Source organism: Triticum urartu, chromosome 5A (assembly GCF_056163025.1).
Source record: "Triticum urartu cultivar PI428250 chromosome 5A, HENAU_Tu73, whole genome shotgun sequence".
NCBI classification, from domain to species: Eukaryota; Viridiplantae; Streptophyta; class Magnoliopsida; order Poales; family Poaceae; genus Triticum; species Triticum urartu.
In genome coordinates, this window is record NC_141877.1 from 22,578,349 (window position 1) to 22,598,126 (window position 19,778).

At 43.9% G+C, this 19,778-nt stretch overlaps 3 protein-coding genes across 3 annotated transcripts; 1 reads left to right on the top strand and 2 right to left on the bottom strand.

Moving 5' to 3' along the window:
- Positions 1 to 954: 954 nt before the first annotated feature.
- LOC125507198 (basic leucine zipper 19) lies at positions 955 to 3,907 on the top strand. Its single transcript, XM_048671855.2, has 3 exons — positions 955 to 1,189; positions 1,441 to 2,288; positions 3,446 to 3,907. The coding sequence occupies exon 2, from the start codon at positions 1,480 to 1,482 to the stop codon at positions 2,284 to 2,286; it is 807 nt and encodes a 268-aa protein (XP_048527812.2). The 5' UTR covers positions 955 to 1,189; positions 1,441 to 1,479; the 3' UTR covers positions 2,287 to 2,288; positions 3,446 to 3,907.
- Positions 3,908 to 4,087: 180 nt separating this feature from the next.
- LOC125507200 (uncharacterized) lies at positions 4,088 to 6,395 on the bottom strand. Its single transcript, XM_087523195.1, has 4 exons — positions 5,663 to 6,395; positions 5,392 to 5,631; positions 5,041 to 5,323; positions 4,088 to 4,361 (listed from the first exon to the last, which is right to left on the bottom strand). Exons 1-4 carry the CDS (start codon positions 6,362 to 6,364, stop codon positions 4,342 to 4,344), a joined length of 1,245 nt encoding a protein of 414 aa, XP_087379321.1. The 5' UTR covers positions 6,365 to 6,395; the 3' UTR covers positions 4,088 to 4,341.
- Positions 6,396 to 7,833: 1,438 nt separating this feature from the next.
- On the bottom strand, positions 7,834 to 15,429 carry LOC125530259 (anaphase-promoting complex subunit). The gene is made up of 21 exons (XM_048694652.2): positions 15,086 to 15,429; positions 14,388 to 14,547; positions 14,173 to 14,288; positions 13,799 to 14,042; positions 12,906 to 12,999; positions 12,734 to 12,812; positions 12,548 to 12,633; positions 11,930 to 12,062; positions 11,784 to 11,816; positions 11,316 to 11,570; positions 11,027 to 11,104; positions 10,637 to 10,911; positions 10,047 to 10,106; positions 9,835 to 9,902; positions 9,627 to 9,732; positions 9,402 to 9,543; positions 9,162 to 9,260; positions 8,805 to 9,069; positions 8,646 to 8,713; positions 8,331 to 8,514; positions 7,834 to 8,209 (listed from the first exon to the last, which is right to left on the bottom strand). Exons 1-20 carry the CDS (start codon positions 15,335 to 15,337, stop codon positions 8,359 to 8,361), a joined length of 2,769 nt encoding a protein of 922 aa, XP_048550609.1. The 5' UTR covers positions 15,338 to 15,429; the 3' UTR covers positions 7,834 to 8,209; positions 8,331 to 8,358.
- Between the last annotated feature and the right edge of the window lie 4,349 nt (positions 15,430 to 19,778).

Consider the following 19,778-nt stretch of genomic DNA (forward strand, 5'->3'; position numbering starts at 1 on the left):
CCGAACGCCGCTGCCTGCTTGGCCGCCGTCGCCCCGCTCCACTGCTATAGATTCGGCCATCGCGGACATCCGCCGTCCTAACCGAATCGTTGGCTGAGAAGAAACGCCGCCGCCACCGCTGCGGCACACCGGCTTTGCCTGCGACGTCCCCGGCGGCGGCCAGGGGGAGAGGGTGTACGCTGGAGAGAACGGATGACGGTCGGTGGGGGCGCTCCGATGCGGCGCGGCGGCGCCACACGGGAGAGGGGAGGGTGAAGGAGATGAGATCTTGTGTGGGAAGGGTTAGCTTCTATCCAGATCCTTGTGTGCTTGTACATACATGTATTACATGACACATACATATATTACAACAAAAAATAGCGGGAAAAATTGCATGTGTCTCTTGTTTATTTTGAGTACAAGACACTCACTCATAGATGCCCACATACACGCACATACATTCAAAAGCATGCACGCACACCCTTTGATATATTGAGCTGGCGTCACATTTTGAGACTGACAAAGTCATCACAAACACTTCATAGTCTCCTCTCACTAAACCAACATGACCGAAACTTGAACCATTTGAGCTATGCTCCATATAAAATTATCAATGATATAAACCTTTTGTGAACCAGAAGGGAGCAAGTGCAGAGGCATAGAAGATGTAGAAAGGTTGCTAAAAAGTTCCTGCCAAGTATCAATATATATAATTCTAAAAAAATCAATATATTATTTTGTTTCTAGAAAATCGGCCGTCTAGTCTTCATCCTCAAAATCGACACGGCCTTTTTTTGCAAATACCCCCGTTACTTTTTGATTTCAAACCGCAGTGCACTGAAAGGTCTGAACAGATCAGTGATTTTTGTAAGTTCTAAGACTAAACCATCACATTAGATGCAAGTTCTGGACCTACGATGCTTTTACTTTTTTTCTAGAAAATCGGCCGTCTAGTCTTCCATCGTCAAAATCGACGGGGCCCCCTTTTTTTCTCTTTTGTTTTGCGGCGACTCTCGTGCTCCGGAAAAATACATCTGACCCACCACCACCACGCCCTAGAGCCGCCGCCGTGCCGCCGCGTAGCCTCACCGCCGGCGCCTCGCGCCCCCTCCGCTGCGCGCCTATCGCGCGCGTCGCCATCTCCGGCAGCTCCCATCTACCCAACTTCATCGCGCCCCTGCTCCGTCCGTCCGCAACCTTGGTTCATGAGGTACGTGTGACCTTCTCCGCATCGATCCAGCTATTAATCAACCAATCCATTCAGTTAACTTCCACAAATTTTGGGGAGCGGCGCACCATCTATGACGAGATCCAATTTTGGCAGCGAATTCCCTTTTAATTTTAGTTTTAATAAATTTTCATGGTGCGAATTCCCCTTCGTTTAGCACTGCTGATAGATACGTTGGGGAATTTCGGTGGCAAACCATGGAACGTGATCGATGCCTGCTGTTCCATTGCCAGGTGACTGGTGTGCGTTCTTGGCAGCAGCTGGTTGCAGCAATGGATGACGGGGACCTCGATTTCTCCAACCCGGAGGCGTACCTGTGCTCGGACACCGGCGCCGATCTGCCCGGCGGCGGCTGCTCCATGGACAGCTACTTCGACGGCATCCTCAACGACACGGAGCACCTTGCCTGCACCCACACCCACACCTGCAACCCGCCCGTCGACGACAGTTCGCACACCCACACCTGCGTCCACGTCCACACCAAGATCGTCTCGGCGTCGTCGGATGGCGGCGCCGACTCCCCTGCCGAGAACAGCGGTGCCTCCAAGAAGCGGCCGTCTGGCAACCGCGCAGCCGTGAGGAAGTACCGGGAGAAGAAGAAGGCCCACACGGCGCTGCTGGAGGAAGAGGTGGTTCAGTTGAAGGCTCTGAACAAGCAGCTGCTGAAGAAGCTTCAGAATCACGCGGCGCTTGAGGCCGAGGCTGCCAGGCTCCGCTGCCTGCTTGTTGATATCAGGGGGAGGATCGATGGGGAGATTGGCACTTTCCCTTACCAGCGGCCTGTGAAGAACGTTGATTTGGTTTCTGGTGTTGATCAGGGGGGGTTTCTTGGCAGTGCCCAGGTTATGAACTCGTGTGATTTCAGATGCAACGATCAGATGTACTGCAATACAGGAATGCAGATGAGAACAATGGGTGATGATGGTGCTATGAGTGGTCAGGTATTTGGGCAAGGCACTGGGGATATTGCAAACATCCAATGCATAGGGGGTGTGAAATCTGGATTCACAATGCCCCCAGGCTGTGGGGGTATGGGGACATTGCCTTCTGGCTGTTTACCCAGTTCTGAAAAGCAGTGAAGGTTAGTGTCTTCTTTTATTGCTTTTATTAGATAATTTTTTTTCTAGCAAGACCACTCTAGGACAATAATTTGCTAGCTAATTTTGTGTTGGACTAACATGTTCAAATTATGTATATGCAAACTCATGAGAGTGCTTGTGCCGTCTATACTCTATACTGTAAAATCGTCTGTTAATAGCTTACCTCTATTGTGTGTCTATTTGGATATTCTTTTATTTGGTGACCTGGAATCTTGTTTTGACGATATATAGTCGGAATCTATGTAACAATTTTCCTTGGATTGTATAACCCCCCCCCCCCCCCCCCCCCCCTGGAAGAAAAGGAACAATTGATTGATTCCTGTGCCGTTGAGCATGGTTGAAACAGTTGTTACAAATTGATAGGTGATGAAGACTAAATAGCTGTTTCCATGTATCCTTATAAGTTGTAACCATAGCTGTTTTTGTGTGTCAAGTGATAATAGAAGTTTAGAACTGGAAGCTTACCTGGTTTTTGTGTCTATTTGAATATTGTTTTATTTGGTGACCTGGAATCTTGTTTTGAGATATATATACTAGAAACCTATGTAAAAAAAATCCTAGGATTGTATAACCCCCTTTTGGAGGAAAAGGAAGACATGATTTTATTAGAAAGCAATTAGCAATGTAATTCATGTGCTGTTGTCCATTGTTGAAACTATGAGTTGTTACATACTGATCGGTCACTAAGACTAAATATCTGTTTCCATGTATCCTTGTAAGTTGTAATCATATCAGTTTAGGTGAGTCGAGTGATAACTGTCTCGGATTTCAACTTTATCAATTCAGCACCAGTTGTTAGTTCACTTGCTTCTACAATATTAGTTTCGTACTTACGTTGCAAAAATTCCAGCTGCGGCCTGTGTGCTTGGTAGTTTGCGTCATTTATATGAAGAGCAAGTAGTGTTTAGGGTAGTGTGCTTGGTAGTTTGTCACTAGAAATTTAATTGATTTATGAAGTGTCTTGTCTTAATACAGTTTAGGCTGTCTAAGTTGTGAACGTTGCTTTGGTTACAGTGTGTGGACCTGCTTTGTTGTTGCTTTTTTCTTTGCTGTTGTATCTTCTCTCCGCTCGGAAACTTTGCAAAGCTGGTGCTAATCCGAGTATCGTAGTAACACAGATGCTTCTGCCTTTTTTCAGGATTTCCAAGGTGCTGCGTGCCATATATTCTCCTTGGCAGGTGCTATCAATCCTGTGGATGGAAGATTGTATAAATCGTTAGCTTCTATCCGCCGTGTTTGGTTCGAACCGTCGCGCGTGTGTGATTCTGTCGCCAATGATGCTTCTTCGACGGTGGCCTGAGGCGCTGAAACTTTATTGGGTCTCGAGCTGTCAGGGCATACTCCTTCTTTTTTCCCTAGCTCTCATTTCCAGTTTTGCTGGAGTTCGACAGCCTTGCTCCCAGTCCGAGGCGCACTCTCTCTGACAAAGAGTCGCCGAATCCTAGTGAACCATGAATAACAAGAGAGTGGTCGTCCATGTTGTGTGCCAGGAGGATACATGTTTGGTTTGGGTTAGACCCCAACGTTGGATATGATGTATGAGCCTTATGTATGCACATTTTGCATGGTATTTCAGAGTAGATGGTATGTTGTCTTTTCATGTCGTCAGTTTGAACACATCGATTCAGTTATTATTTGGACCTTTCATTATTTGAACCTTAGCAAAATAACATTGCCATGATACATCATCTGAAGCTTCAATTGCGAGTGAATGAATGGGTGTTGCAGCTATAGCTGGATGGCTGGAGCATATATGTATTGTTATCGTCAGACAAACACATCACACATGCCTGCTTGCTGGAACTAACACAAGGACAAGTTGTAGACAGAAAAACAGTAAGAAGCTAATAAAAAGTTGCATCAGCATTTCTGATTACATCCGGTTGAGATAAACCGGTCAAAAGTTGCAACGACGCAGGAGCGAAATTCCATTGATTTCACAACTCAGCAGGCGGCCGTAGAACAAGCCAACCATATAAATTGTTCAGGAACACTGCAGACCCTTAACAATGTGAATCATGAGAACACAGAACTTTAGCTGTTCTGCATTGACCCTGCATGCAAACAAGACAAAGTCTGAAACCAGTTTGGAATGCTACCAATAGCCAATAAAACTATACACGCGCGAACAATAAAGATAAACGTCAAGTACTTGCTCAACAGAAATTAGAACTAAAATTTCTCTTTTCCATCAATCCACAGCTTTGCGAAGAAGTTTACGAATATGTTTTGCTGATGAAAAGCTGCCGGTTTCATTTCATACACTCATTCGTTTTCTGAATTGGCATTAGTAGTTTGAACTTAACACAGAGGCCCATGAAAGTCAAACGAGACACCAAACTTCTGGTCAACTAGAAGCTTCCTTTATTGGCTACTAAAATACAGCTGGTGCAAAACCGAAGAGTGCATAAGGGTGTATGGACACAAGCACATGACACATGTGGTAAGCAATCCAAACAATTCAGAAAAAAAAAAGGATGTATGGACACAAGTACAGCACTAAAAATTCCCCAAAGAAAAATGACTAAAATCACATATTCAGCCAATTATAGGGGTACAGACAGAGGCGAAATTCAGACAAAACAGAGCTATCAAGGTTTCAGAACAGAGTATATGCACAAGGTGAACGGTGATAAAGCATGAGTTTAGGCTTTTTGATGAAATGTGCAAAGATAAAAAGTAATAATAGTTCCATCTAGGAGCATACTAATCATTCATGCAGAATCTTCTTACCATAAGTAGGATCAACATTGCATTCCACATAAGGATATGCCCGGAAGATGTCGTATATTTTCGAACACTGGCCGTTACTTATCCTGACCGCATCAGACATCCGCACAGCCATCCTTTTAAGCATTGGTGCGCATCTGAATACCACTTTGAGGAAATCGAACTCATGGTCCTCCCCTTCCAAGCCTTCGATTTCCACTTGTTCAAGATTGATCAAGGAGATGTCTTTGCTTCTCCAGCTCTTGGGCTCGTCACAAGGACAATTTACCGGGCATTCCGCTTTCACCTAGAACAAATGTGGATTAGTACTATCTATGCATTTACTGATGATCCACAGCTGAAGCAAAGCATTACATCTGGTCTCTGGAAGATGATCTTGAGCTTTTGTGTAGCGGTACGAATCCGGTGCATCCCGAGCAGGCGCAACGCAAATGACCCGAAAACATGCCCCACCGATCTTATATCACAATCACACTCCATTGTCGTGAAAAGTGGCTCCAGAGCAGAGAATCCGGAGGTAACCAGATGTTTCCCAATCTCCTGCTCGAAGGTGAGTTCTGCATCAGGATAACTAGTCAGACCCTGGCAAAGGAAATGTTAGTCTCCCATTCATGAGTTTGATTCAGTCAGATATATAATCAGGTCGATCGGTTGAGTAGGACATGAGACATATGCAAGCCCACATGTGCAGGGACAGCACGTTGGAGTGCTGCTGCAAGCGTGCGCCGTCGTCTTCCCCGGGCACCTCAGCGGCGGCATGTAAGCTCACGCTTGAGAGGCTCCAAGGATCGAGCCCGACGGTGAGCCTGGAATAGCTGCACTCCCAGGAGACCTTGTCCACAATCGGTGCCACGATGGACACGCCGAGCTCGCCGTCGATGGAGAACGACAGCGCCAGTTTCTTGAGCATGGGAGCGTCGACGCCGATGCGGCCGGTCCATCTGCTCAGGTTCGCCGCAGCCAGTTCCTCCAACGACCCCGATTTGACTGTGATGTTGCTGTCGAGGAGGCCCTCGGCGACGGCGAGCACGCGCAGGCGCGGGCAGAGGGGGGTCAGGTCGGCGAGGTCGACGCGGCAGCCGGAGAGGGACAGCCTCTGGAGCGCGGGGAACCCGGCGGGGCGTGGCGGCAGCGTGAGGCGGAGGCAATGGCCGCGCAGCTCGATGGAGGTGGCGCGGTGGAAGCGGGGCAGGTCGATATCGAGGAACTCCCGGCTGCGCGGGAGGGCCAGGCGGAACTCCGCCGGCGAGAGCCCCGCGGCGGCCTCCTGCGCCGCATGCCCGGCCCCGGCGACGAGGATGCCGAGGAAGGACGCCCCTATGAGCATACACTCGTCCTCATGAACGCACGCACGCACATCCTATCCCTACGAGCATCTCTGAAAGACTGAGCTAGCATTTCATCTTAAAATTTATGAAGTCATCGTAGAAATGTCTTCTCTCACTGAATGCGCATCGTCGGAAATTCTGAAATGAATCTAGAAATAGATGTGAATACCATGACTTGAAACCTGATGGGCTGAAGATATCACAGTACCTCTAACTATTCAACCACAGGTTGGTTTTAATGAGTACAATGAAAGATTAAGTTTATTTTAAAGATATTTTTAGATTTTTTTACTTCTTAATTATTACTATTTTTTTCTATATAGGGTGTATATCCGGATATGGGAAACAATTTTTTATATATAATAAAAATTAGAAAAACCACAAAATTCGAAAAGGCAAAATTTAAGCCAAAATAAAATGTTTTCTAACCGGCCTTCTCCATGTTCGTTACTTTTTTTAATCACATGTTATCCGTCAAGGAGAACAAAGATCCATAATGCAACACAAAAAGCAAATAAATACAATGTAAATCAAGAGGGTCTTCAAATCCACAAACGGCGCCACTGGTCCTAGGACCTAGGACCCGAACCCCCATTTGTTTCTTTTCCATTGCTTCCTGCTAATGCAGTGAAAAGCCAGCAATTGTTGGATCTTAAAAAAAACGGCGCCACTGCAAGCTAACAATTGCCACCATCACCCACAATCCCATAACCAATGAAAAGAAACAGCATCAATTTTTTGCCAAGCGGTACCCATTTACCTTCTCGGTTGGCGGGTATGGAGAAAAAAATTATTCATCGGGCAGTACCAGTACGGGTATGTGTAATGGATAAATTCGGGGAGTAAGGGATATGTGTAAGGGCATCTCCAATAGATTGTATGTTAGTTCTGTTGGTAAAATGTTCATGTCATCAACCAACAAGCTATTATACAACTACTTCAATAGGCTGTATCTAAGCTATTCAATAGATGATGAGAAAATAAATGTGATTGCTCTCTATTGCACCTTGGAGCTTGTGCAAAGGTTGTTAGTTATTTTACATACAACTTTGCTCGCTCTTCACATTTATTACATGTCACATCATCATTATATTCTAGATGGCAAATTTACCAACACCTATCTTACAGCTGTTGGAGATGCCCTAATGGAACTGTGTGCATGACCCTATTATCTTTATCTTGTTTTTTGTGTTTTGTATTTTGCCGTGAGCACACAAATGGACATCTTATTACACAAGATTTCGCAGGTTCACAAAGCACAGATAATTTATTCCCCCAAATTATTTGAATATCCCTTCTCCCTGCATTTGCATCGTTTTCAAGCAGTGAGCTTTCTGCTACAAATGACAGTGGTCTATTAACCACATCATACAGTTGTACTACGATGGCAGTGATCTAATTAAGCGCACGAAACCACCACCAAACTAAGATGCCACGTGCTTCACATAAAGAGAGGATGAAGTGGACATTCATCTCGAAAAGCATTTGGCTAACTGAGCTTTACTGACCAATATTGGGCAAATTAGACCAAATTTTGGAAATCAATGACCGTTTTACATACGCGCAGGCATTATATATAAACCGAAAGAGAGATAGCATATGGCGTTGACACTTTTCGTCAACAACGTCACTTGTCGGCCATTGCTACCATGAAGCTCCATTACATCACTGAAATAACACCCGACCGCCTCATTGAGCCACCAAGCGGAATTCCAAAAGGAACAGGATGATAGCGGAGTTGGTGCGCACAGGAGGTGATGATCTCGTCAACAAGCACCACAGATCCATAAATGTAAGGACGAGAATCATGTCGGCGCGCAAACTTTCGCCGCTCTGCTTGGACTCTGCATGCAAATGAGGCACCACTTTGGGTCAGTATCTCAGCATGTGTGGAAAATATGAAGTCGCCGTATCTGCAGAGAACCCTATCAAGAAACTGGAAGGACATCCTTTTTGCGGCTTTACCAAGGGTTTATAAATTAACCGTGCAACATCAGTAAACGAGTGAATCCTCCTCGTCGCGCGGGTTCTCGAGGGCGGTGACGTGCTCCTTGAAACGAGCCGCGGCTTCCTCCCTCTCATATTCCTTGCCCAGGTGGTTATACGTCATCGCCTTGAGATAGTACACCTCTGCCGCCATCTCGTGGTACTGCATATCACAATGGATTTTTAATTTGCGTGAGATTTATAGTCCTCTTCATGCATTTTGAACCCAATCCTGGTGATGGTAATGTCTCAGCAATTCAGGAAGAGAAGTTTGAGATGCAGCCGTCAGCTCACCTCTAAAACCTGCAGATCTTCAGCCGCTTGATTTAGAGGGTCCAGAACAGCACAAGGATCTTCAGAAACTGTCATAATAAATAACCAGAGGTCGGTCCATCAAGCAACTGAATGTGGAGTAAGAAGCACATGGCAGGAAATCATCATCTGGTTATATACCTGAAAATTCTGGATCTGTTAAATGACATTTTGCTAAGACTATCTGAGACCGAGCACGCAGCTCAAGACCGCCATGGCCGAGAATCATAGGAAGGCTTTGATAAACAAGACTTAAGGCCCTCTTCGCATGGTTAGATCCAAGAGCTAGCCACAGTTCAGCGAGAGTAAGTGTGGCTGAAGCTTCAAGCAGATCCAAATTAAACGATTTGCAAAACGATTGGCTGGCTAATGCGTAAGTGAGGCCAAGGACCGCGTTGTCAGACTTCTGTGGGAGAGGGAGGGAAAATATTAGTTCTCTCTGCATGGCATTGCAATATTTATGAGGTTCTAGTCTCAACATTAACTGGTCTGTCTTACTCTATGTATTTCGGCAAGTAACAAAAGGACACTTGCATTCTCTACTTGCATGTTGTACTTGTAGCAAGTAGTGAAAAGGGAATTCGCCACAGCTGCTGCCTGCACAAAGGATACAAAGGAGACAGTAAACGCGTTCAAAATATGTCAATCCACTTGCAGGGATGAAAGATAAAAGGATCAATAAGATGCGTAACACGTGTGCTTCTTGGGTAAACTCTAGTAAGCAAGTAAATTCAGAACCTGGCTAAACTGTTTTGCAGCGAGTAACGTGCGGGCACGCCGTAGACTGGCTTCAGTCTTTAGCTCAATGTCTACTCCACTGACAGAAGATGAGAGCACCCCAAATTCATCACCGATTTGTTGCGCAATTCTCAGGTGTCCTCTACATGGATCAATTTTACACCAAATAATAACAGATCAAATTGTAGACGTAGTGCAGTTGATAGAAGAAGTGAAGCTTCGTACCGATGCAGGGCACGCTCATGTAGCAATTGCATTTTGAGAAGGTGGATCTGCGAATTCGTCGAGGATGGGAACTTCTCTTCGGCAAGCTTGAGCGCACAGAATGCCGCTACAGAAAAATGGATATTATCAATCCATAAGAAACTATGGAAACTTACATAGCTCTTGGAGGTTGTAGCACATACATGTTGGTCATATACAAGTAACTAACCTGAATATCCTTTGAAGACTGCTAACTGTTCAATTAGCTTGACATATGCCAGTGACAGCTCTGATGAACTGTTAAAGAAAATACAATACTATCACATATCTAGCAAAGCATCAAGAGATTTAAAAGCTACTGCTTGCATGGTACAGGATAATTATGTACATAAAGTTGAAGTGTTACACAAATATAATTGCCAGAATTTCATTATGTTCTACCTTGCAGCATCAGCAAAGCAGGTTGCATAGACCAGCGTATTCATTCGAACCATCGGAGCACTGTGGAGAGAGTTAACCAAAATCAGTTTTCTTGAAAGGATATAGACAGCAAGTGGGCAAAAAAAAAGAGAAAAACATTGGAGTTCATTCCATAATATGATTTACCATAACTTCAACTAATAATGGAATGCAATAAAACGTCAGCTGAGAGTTGGCAACAAAGGAGACGATCAAATGGTTTCATGTAGCAAGAGGCTGAAGCAGACAAAGGGTTGAATTAACGCTTTGTAAGACCAAAAGTTTTTAAAAGGCCGTATGCACATCGAACAAGTAACAACAGGTGAGGCCAATATCCTGCTGTTTCTAGTATTTAAAGTTATCTAATATTTAGCAGTATCAACGAATAGTCCAACAACATGCGGCCCAAGTATTTGCACTTCCTAAACTGAGACATTTGGTCATTGTTTATCTAACGCTCCCTTTTGCCAGCACATCCACAATTATGTGCCAAGCTGGCAAAATAATTATACAACTTGCAATTTCTGCTATGAAAATGCATTTTTATAGTAAACATTAACAGAGAACAGTACCTTCCATAGTGCTCCCAGGCAGTGGCCCTCATCAAATATGCTGAGCCAGCTAATTGCAATACTGACGTAGGTATTGGACTTGGTTGTGCATGAAAGTGGAAATTGTCAAAGTCATTTGTAATAAATTTTCTAGGCTTTGTTGAGCTACTACACCAAGAACTGGAAGCATCAGACAGATTCTTAAGCCATGAGGTGCTGAAACTACCATTATCACTCGAAATTGATAAGCCATCTGCGCCAAAGTCGGACAGCACATGGGAACTTAATCTTAAATTCTGCAATAAAACATAAGACAGAAAACCTAATTAATTTAGAAGCAAACATATACATCCTCTATATTGGGGATGAGTGACTGAGTGTGATATTATTTATAGCTTAAGTGTGGCATACCTTGCAGACATCTGCAGGACATGTTCTAAGCTTTGTAGAACCATTAGGGCCAAAGGACACCAACGGCCTTTGGACATGCTGGCAAGCAAAGGTTTAGAGTCAGAAGAAAACACAGATCAACAAGGACGCACAGCTACACTGTATATAAAAGTTGTGATCCCATGTCTGAACACTAGCACTAGGACAGCCCGACAGCATACAAAAGCAGTAAGATGACCAAAGAAACTTAAGCATAGCTAAGTATCTTAAAGACCTTATAAAGGCAGATAATACCAAATTGAGATCTTACCTTCAAATCAAATTTTGCAAGAGAGATGTGATCAAAGGATAACAAGCTTGTAAGTTTCAGCATATCAGCTCTCTTAAGTGATCGCTTCAACAGAACAAGCAACTGCTGCTGAATGGACAATGGTGTGCCCAGTCCAATATTGTTTCCAAGTGAATATCGAGAACCAATTAGTCCAACTGTGCTTGATATTCCTATCTTTGATAATAGATTGGAAATGGCTCCTAATATATATGCAAGGCATGAATCATCATTGTTCTGAAAAAAAAATATCGCATCTGTTAAGCAGCCAACTGAAGAGCGGCTTGCATTAATATTGAAATAACACTACAAAAATGTAACATACATGCAAGGCATGAATAATCATTGTTTCTTTCAACATGGTTGGATAGAATTCTACTCCCTCCATCCCATAATATAAGAGCGTTTTTGACACTATATTTGAGAAATAGACAAGTTCAGTAAACTAACCATTTGAGAAACACGCACTGCTTCTGTGAATGCCTGCAAGAAAGCAACCCAACAGAACAATAATTAATGTGCAATGTTGAAATAAATAGCTCGATGGAGTGATATGCTGATAGCAGAAAACAAGATAAACCAATACCTTATATTACCTCTAGGGCTTTCTTTGGATGTCCAAAATAACAATGCAAGTTGCCTAAGCAGAGCAGAGCACTCTCATACTTTCCGACAATATTATCTTGGTGAGGAGATGAAGAACGACTGAAAAGTCCTTGCATCCCAGCACTATAAATAAAGTATAACCAGTTAGGAACAAATTTACAAGAGGTTACTGTGTCTCCAATATACAGCATACGCAACATGTCATTATCACATCTTGGGTTGTGGGCAAAAGAATCCAACCTTTCAGCCTAGCGAGCAGGCCAACAAATAAGCTGTAGCATTGAGCAACACTGCACTAGGATAATATAGGTGACACTGTTGAATGAATAAGACTTTTGGTGGTTTTATTTCGTGTATATGCTTCAACAGTCTAGATTCTATAGCATAACATGACTATGCTGATTTATCAGGACATTGCATACAAAAAGCATTCCTTAAATTTAAAAATGTCATCAGGCATTGCTTAAATGGACAAAACAGATGTTAAAACATCAAAAAGTCACACAATGAGCTGGTGACTAAATGCTCAATAGTAACATTGAATTATGGAAAAAATGTGGTCACAATATCAGCACTCCCCATAGTATGGTTGAGGGTCTGGCACTGACCTGTAATCAAAATAGCGGTGAAGATGGTCTAATGAAGCAACATAGTCATCATGGCAAAGAGCATTCAAGTATTGCAAGAATTGGACCTGACAGGTAGAACAAGGGTACAAAGTAAACCAAAAAGTATTGGGAGCTGTTCACTGTCATAGTCACATATCAGATGCATTATACTGTGGCATAACTTACACGATGAAGCTCTGGAGCTAATGTCTGAAGCTGTGCCATAGTGTTGTTAAATGAATTCAAAGGCACTGAGCTGGGATCCCTGCAGCAAAAGAGCTGCCGTTAAAGGCACTGCGCATATCCTTTAGTTTCCGATACGTGAATTAGCTGATTAAATGTAGGAAACGATACTCACTTTTCAAGAACGTCAGCTTGCTGGTTCAGAAATGCCTCTAATTGCCACCTTGATCTCAGACAAGTTGGATTATCCTCTGCTTTGAAAATATCGGCTAGAAAAGGGAAGACAAATGCTATATAAGTATAGTTGACCATTTGACACCCTGCCATCCTGGTAAAACCAAAATAATTCTCACAAATAGATTTCATGTGGTATGGTGGATGAACAAAGAAGAGTAAAATTCAGTCACCTAATCTGTTTGGCAACAAAAATAACCAGCATATATACAAAATAAAAAAATCAATCAACAATAATTGTGGTGAGCATCATTTAGTAATATTTTGAAACATGATTCACATAACCTGAGTGGCAAATGGTTCACTTTCAAGTACACAAAAGGCATTAGAAAAAGAAGCAAGGTGATGAAGCCGCAAATGCTGGCATTACTATTACCAAATAATTAGTTAATTGTATAATGAAAAAATAAAGTGTGATAATTCCGACACACTGACACAGCTAGATGACATTATTTAAATGGCATGTGCTTGAAGGAAATCAGTTGAATACTAGTGTACATTTTTCTAATACCAGATGTCAAGATAGCATCTTAGGAGGCAAACATTACAAGCTTGACATTAATGTCAATACTAATTCAGGGGCGGATAACTCTTTGCATGATCACATATGACAGCTCAAAAAAAAAAACTGACTACATGCTAAATTCTGAGCTAGCATTTCTTCCATGTTGTACTTGTTGCATTCTGTCTTTCTTATTGGTCACAGATGATTTTAAAAATTCTGGTGTGCCATTTATTCTGTCTTCCTTGGCAAATTCAAATAATTCCACAGTCCCATCAAAGTAAAGTTAAAAATTAAAAATTAGGTTAAAAGGGTTTAGAATTCAAGTTTACCTTCATCAAAATTATGAAGTGAGATAGGTGCATGGACTAGAGACGAAGAGCTCTCCCCCATATGGCTCTCAGTGGCATAGCCTTGAGTATATCTGTCAAATACACCAGATCTAACACCTATATCTGCATCCATCGGGTCGCCCATTTCTATTTCACCATTAAAGTCCTCATCTTCTGCCAAATCATATGAAGCCTCAGCTGAGTTACAGTACGCCACAAGATTTGCCAACAGATGGCAGACACCCTACAAGAATTTTCAGCCTACTCAGTTAATACCCCAAATAAGAAAAGAGAAAGGGCATAAAAATAATCAAAAGAAGGGCATATAAATATCAAAAGAAAGGGATGTCAGTGCAATATTCTAGTTGTAGCACCTCAAAAGTCATGGAATTGAAGGCCAGTATACAGCAACGAAGAAAAACTCCAAGCTGACTATTTGGGTCCAGAAATTCATCTTCCACACTTCCACCGTCCGGTGAAGTGAGCACACCTGGCGAAAAACACTGCAGGGTAAGCTGTCTATTTGGGAGGCATGTATTAAGAAGGGAATAGCAAGGACTCAAACATCCATCCATACTGTGAAGCTCACCTCTTAGCTTATCAAAAAAGTTGAACAAATCGTCTGGTGAGTTAAGCCCAGCCAGTGTGGTTGTCAACTGCTCACAAAGCCAACCATTAACTAAATCGTCTACCGCCTTCAACTGCCTTAAAAGCTCTTCCAGTGGCGGTTCCAAAAAATCCTCACATGACTGCAAGAAGAATAAGGTATGAGTCAAAATGTTGCATCGGAGAGGGAGACAAGAAAAAGGAAGCTACAATGCAATACATACAAGGCCTCGAACTTGGCAACATATATATAACCGTGTACATCAAAAACAGTAGAAGAACTACATGCAATCGATTGACACCAAATGTATTGATGAACATTCTCTCGAGCCAAGTCCAAATTGCATATATCAACAACACTGCCATTCGCAAGGCCATAGCGAATCAGCGCTAATGTGGCTGCGTCAGCTGTCAAGTTTCTCATGCAAAATACAACAGCTACCGAGAAGTTACAATAACAAAATCGGCTAAACCGGCGAACAACTGATGCTTTACTGAATGCTACAAACTAGATGAATACTTCAGCAGACGAAGCCCATTCTGCATTTTGATGCTAATTACATTACTGTATGCAATGGGGCTTAGAGATAATGGTAAAGCTAGTCTCCACCGAGTGGTAGCGGTGGGAGCACACGGACAAGAGCGAGAGGGGGCACGGGCGTGGGAGCGGGAGGAAGTTACGCGGGTGAGGGCGAAGAGGAAGAGGCCGAGGCGGTTGTGGTGGGCGACGGAGTCGAAGGGGAAGGGCGGGGCCTGATGCTGCTGCTGCGCCGGCGGCGCGAAAACCTGCACGAGGTGGCACACCGCCATCTTGTGCGGCGTCAGCTCCAGCAGCGCCCCGAAGTCCGCGGATCCCGCGTCCCTCGCCGCCGCCGCCGCCCCGGCCCCCGCGCCCTCCCCCGCGCTGCCGCCGACCCCCGCGAACACATTCATGGCGCCGCCGCCGGAGACGAGGGTTTTCAAAAAAAATTGGCTGGGGAAGGGGAGGGGAGCGAGTGGGGGGAGTGGTGGAGTAGGGGGCTTGGGGCTTTCAGGCTCGCCCTCGTGGGCTCAAAGGCCGCTACTGAATCGCTTGTGAATGCACATTTTTTATTTATCTGAGCTCAAAAGGCTATTTAATCGCAAACCATACATCCAAATGGGTTGACACTTTCCCACAATACAAAACGAAACATTTGTGATATAATTTTTCCAATTTTTTATGAACACTTCAAAATTTTCAGTATAAAAAATAGATCAACCTGGAACGTTGGATCTTTCACGGACGGCTGATAATAGCAGCTAAGTTACAGTAAGACTTGGCTTCATAAAGTCACTGAAGCTGCGTCACTTATGCTGTGCGTGGGTGCCTGAGGTCACGGGCGTCTGTCGGAGGCTGCAGCGCAGGTGTGGATGGCGGCAGCATCGACTGGATCTGATCTGGGTCACTCGGTTGTCCGCCTGTAGTGGTGGACTTGCTGATCGTGGTGCCAGCGGCCTGGTCATGCTGGTGTGGATGTTGGAATATGGAAGGGGTTGCTTGTGGCGCTGATGTGTTGGAGGATGGATGGAATGCTGATGTGTGTCGGCATCTCTCCTCTCTTGATTGAGGTGTTGTCTCCATATGGGTGAAACCCAAGGTTCTTTGGCAGATCGGCGATGGCGGCGCCATGATGTCGTTACAGGCTATGGAGTAGTGGAGTTTGAGGCACAACAGAGACGTAGATGAAGGGGAACGTAGTAATTTCAAAAAATTTCTACGCACACGCAAGATCATGGTGATGCATAGCAACGAGAGGGGAGAGTGTTGTCTACATACCCTCGTAGACCGATAGCGGAAGCGTTATGACAACGCGGTTGATGTAGTCGTACGTCTTCGCGACCCGACCGATCAAGCACCGAAACTACGGCACCTCCGAGTTCTAGCACACGTTCAGCTCGATGACGATCCCCGAACTCCGATCCAGCAAAGTGTCGGGGAAGAGTTCCGTCAGCACGACGGCGTGATGACGATCTTGATGTTCTACCGTCGCAGGGCTTCGCCTAAGCACCGCTACAATATTATCGAGGAGTATGGTGGAGGGGGGCACCGCACACGGCTAAGAGAACGATCATGAAGATCAACTTGTGTCTATGGGGTGCCCCCTGCCCCCGTATATAAAGGAGTGGAGGAGGGGAGGGCCGGCCCTCTCTATGGCGCGCCCTAGGGGAGTCCTACTCCCACCGGGAGTAGGATTCCCCCTTTCCTAGTCCAATTAGGAGTCCTTCCATGTAGTAGGAGTAGGAGATAAGGAAGGGGAAGAGGGAAGAGAAGGAAGGAGGGGGCGCCGCCCCTCCCCCTAGTCCAATTCGGACTAGTCAATGGGGGGGGGGGGCGCGGCCTGCCTCTCCCTCTCCCCTAAAGCCCAATAAGGCCCATATACTTCTTCCCCCGCATTCCCGTAACTCCCCGGTACTCCGAAAAATACCCGAACCACTCGGAACCTTTCCGATGTTCGAATATAGTCGTCCAATATATCGATCTTTACGTCTCGACCATTTTGAGACTCCTCGTCATGTCCCCGATTTCACCCGAAACTCCGAACTCCTTCGGTACATCAAAACTCATAAACTCATAATATAACTGTCATCGAAACCTTAAGCGTGCGGACCCTACGGGTTCGAGAACAATGTAGACATGACCGAGACACGTCTCTGGTCAATAACCAATAGCGGACCTTGATGCTCATATTGGCTCCTACATATTCTACGAAGATCTTTATCGGTCAGACCACATAACAACATACGTTGTTCCCTTTGTCATCGGTATGTTACTTGCCCGAGATTCAATCGTCGGTATCTCAATACCTAGTTCAATCTCGTTACCGGCAAGTCTCTTTACTCGTTCCGTAATACATCATCTCGCAACTAACTCATTAGTTGCAATGCTTGCAAGGCTTATGTGATGTGCATTACCGAGAGGGCCCAGAGATACCTCTCCGACAATCGGAGTGACAAATCCTAATCTCGAAATACGCCAACCCAACATGTACCTTTGGAGACACCTATAGAGCTCCTTTATAACCACCCAGTTACGTTGTGACGTTTGGTAGCACACAAAGTGTTCCTTCGGTAAACGGGAGTTGCACAATCTCATAGTCATAGGAACATGTATAAGTCATGAAGAAAGCAATAGCAACATACTAAACGATCAAGTGCTAAGCTAACGGAATGGGTCAAGTCAATCACATCATTCTCCTAATGATGTGATCCCGTTAATCAAATAACAACTCTTTGTCTATGGTTAGGAAACATAACCATCTTTGATTAACGAGCCAGTCAAGTAGAGGCATACTAGTGACACTCTGTTTGTCTATGTATTCACACATGTATTATGTTTCCGGTTAATACAATTCTAGCATGAATAATAAACATTTATCATGAAATAAGGAAATAAATAATAACTTTATTATTGCCTCTAGGGCATATTTCCTTCAGTAGAGTAGTAGTAATTCATCCTCACTCGCCCACTCCGCGTGAAGGAGCCGCCGCTATGGCGAGCCCGGGGTCGTGGGTGAGCACTGGAACGAGGATCGTGGGCTATGGGCTACGCCAGGGGCCACCTATGTTCTGCACGGATGGATAAGGTGGCGGATCGGCTATGTACTGTAACTCTGTGCATTCTGTTTTATTCGGTTTACATGATTCGGTTTATGTGGTTTGTATGTATTAATACTTTGATAAATACTCCCTCCGGTCCTTTTTACTCTGCACATTGGATTTGCCGAAAGTCAAACTTTGCTAAGTTTGACCAAATTTATATTAGAAATTATTAGCATCTATAATATCTAATAAATATAATATGAAAATATATTCCAAGATGAATCTAGTGATATTGGTGTTGTTATGTGAATGACTATAATTTTTTATATAAACTTGGTCAAAGTTGAATGAGATTGACTTCGGACAAACCTAATATGCAGAGTAAAAAGAACCGGAGGGAGTACAATTTAGTTTCGGTACATGCCAAATTATTTTGGTATGGTTTCGTACTTTTGGTATATACCATAATAAGCAAAGATGCCATGAATTTGAAAATAACATAATAATAATTGACAAATGTATGACTCAAAACACATACTTCTTTATACAAATGTAGTTTAACTATATATAAGTATATATGCAACCTACGTTATCACAAAACCAATGAAAGGAACAAAGCAATACAAGTAAAACAGAAGCACAACCAGAAACTAAAACAGAAGCCGCGAAGATGTATATTCTCACTCCATTCACAAAATTTTTGTAGATCATAAGGGAGAGGAAGGAACACCTAAGAACAATAGGCATGGGAGGCACCGGGAAAATTCCAAAACAAATATTGGACCCTAGTTGGACAGGGACACACTAGTTTATGACTTCCTCCATGTTCCCATGCCCAATACTCTTAGATGCTCATTTCTTCCTCTTCCTGATTTGCCATCACTTCCCCATCATCTAAATCCAAATGCGCATATTTTTTAAAATAATTACACACGCAAATAGGAAAAGAAAGGAATACCTAAGAACAATAGGCATGGGAGGCATCAGGAAAACACAAAATAATCTTTGCCCCTAAATTAAGAGGCCAAGCAATCTAGGCTTTCCTCCATGTTCCCATGCCCACCGCTCTGAGATACTCATGGCTTCCTTTTCCCTACTCTCTCAAGGCCTCACGATTTAAGCTTTACAATTTACTAAGCTTTCATCATGGAAACACTTCCTCATGAGGTAAAAGGAAGGGGAAGGGGAACCTAAGAACAATTGGAATGGGAGGCAAGGGGAAACACTGACAAAGATATCCACCTCTGTTTTCTAGAGTTTCCTCCGTGTTCCCCTTCTCTCCGCTCTTCGACTATTTCTTCCTCTTCCTAGCTCATATTGAAGGAGTATTACACAAAAAGAAGCTTGAACTTGTGGGGTATATAGAGGCCTCTTATGAAGTGTTCTAGAGTGTAAACTGTGCTCAACCTTGTAAGGGGAATACTGAAATCAATGAAAACACATGCATATATGCATGGTGCACCATAGTGTATCATTGAATGACACTGAGCCATGTAACATCTATTGCTAATATGGGCACATGGAGGGAGGATTTTGGGAGATCTTTTCTCATCTATAGCTTAAGAGAAAAAGATTTTTCCGTGACCCTGAACTTGCATTTGCAACAAGTTGGAAGTTAATAAACCATATGGCCCTTCAGTGTATTTTACGAGAGCAAGGTGGACAAAGAGTAAATATCATCAGAATTAAGCAAAAAAATGTCTAAGTTACAGACCACTATGGAATGCTTTGAACCAGGCACTAGTACACGACCCCCTAATTATCAACACGTGTAAGTGCTTGTTGGCAGTCTTTGGTCGGCGCGCTGCTAGTA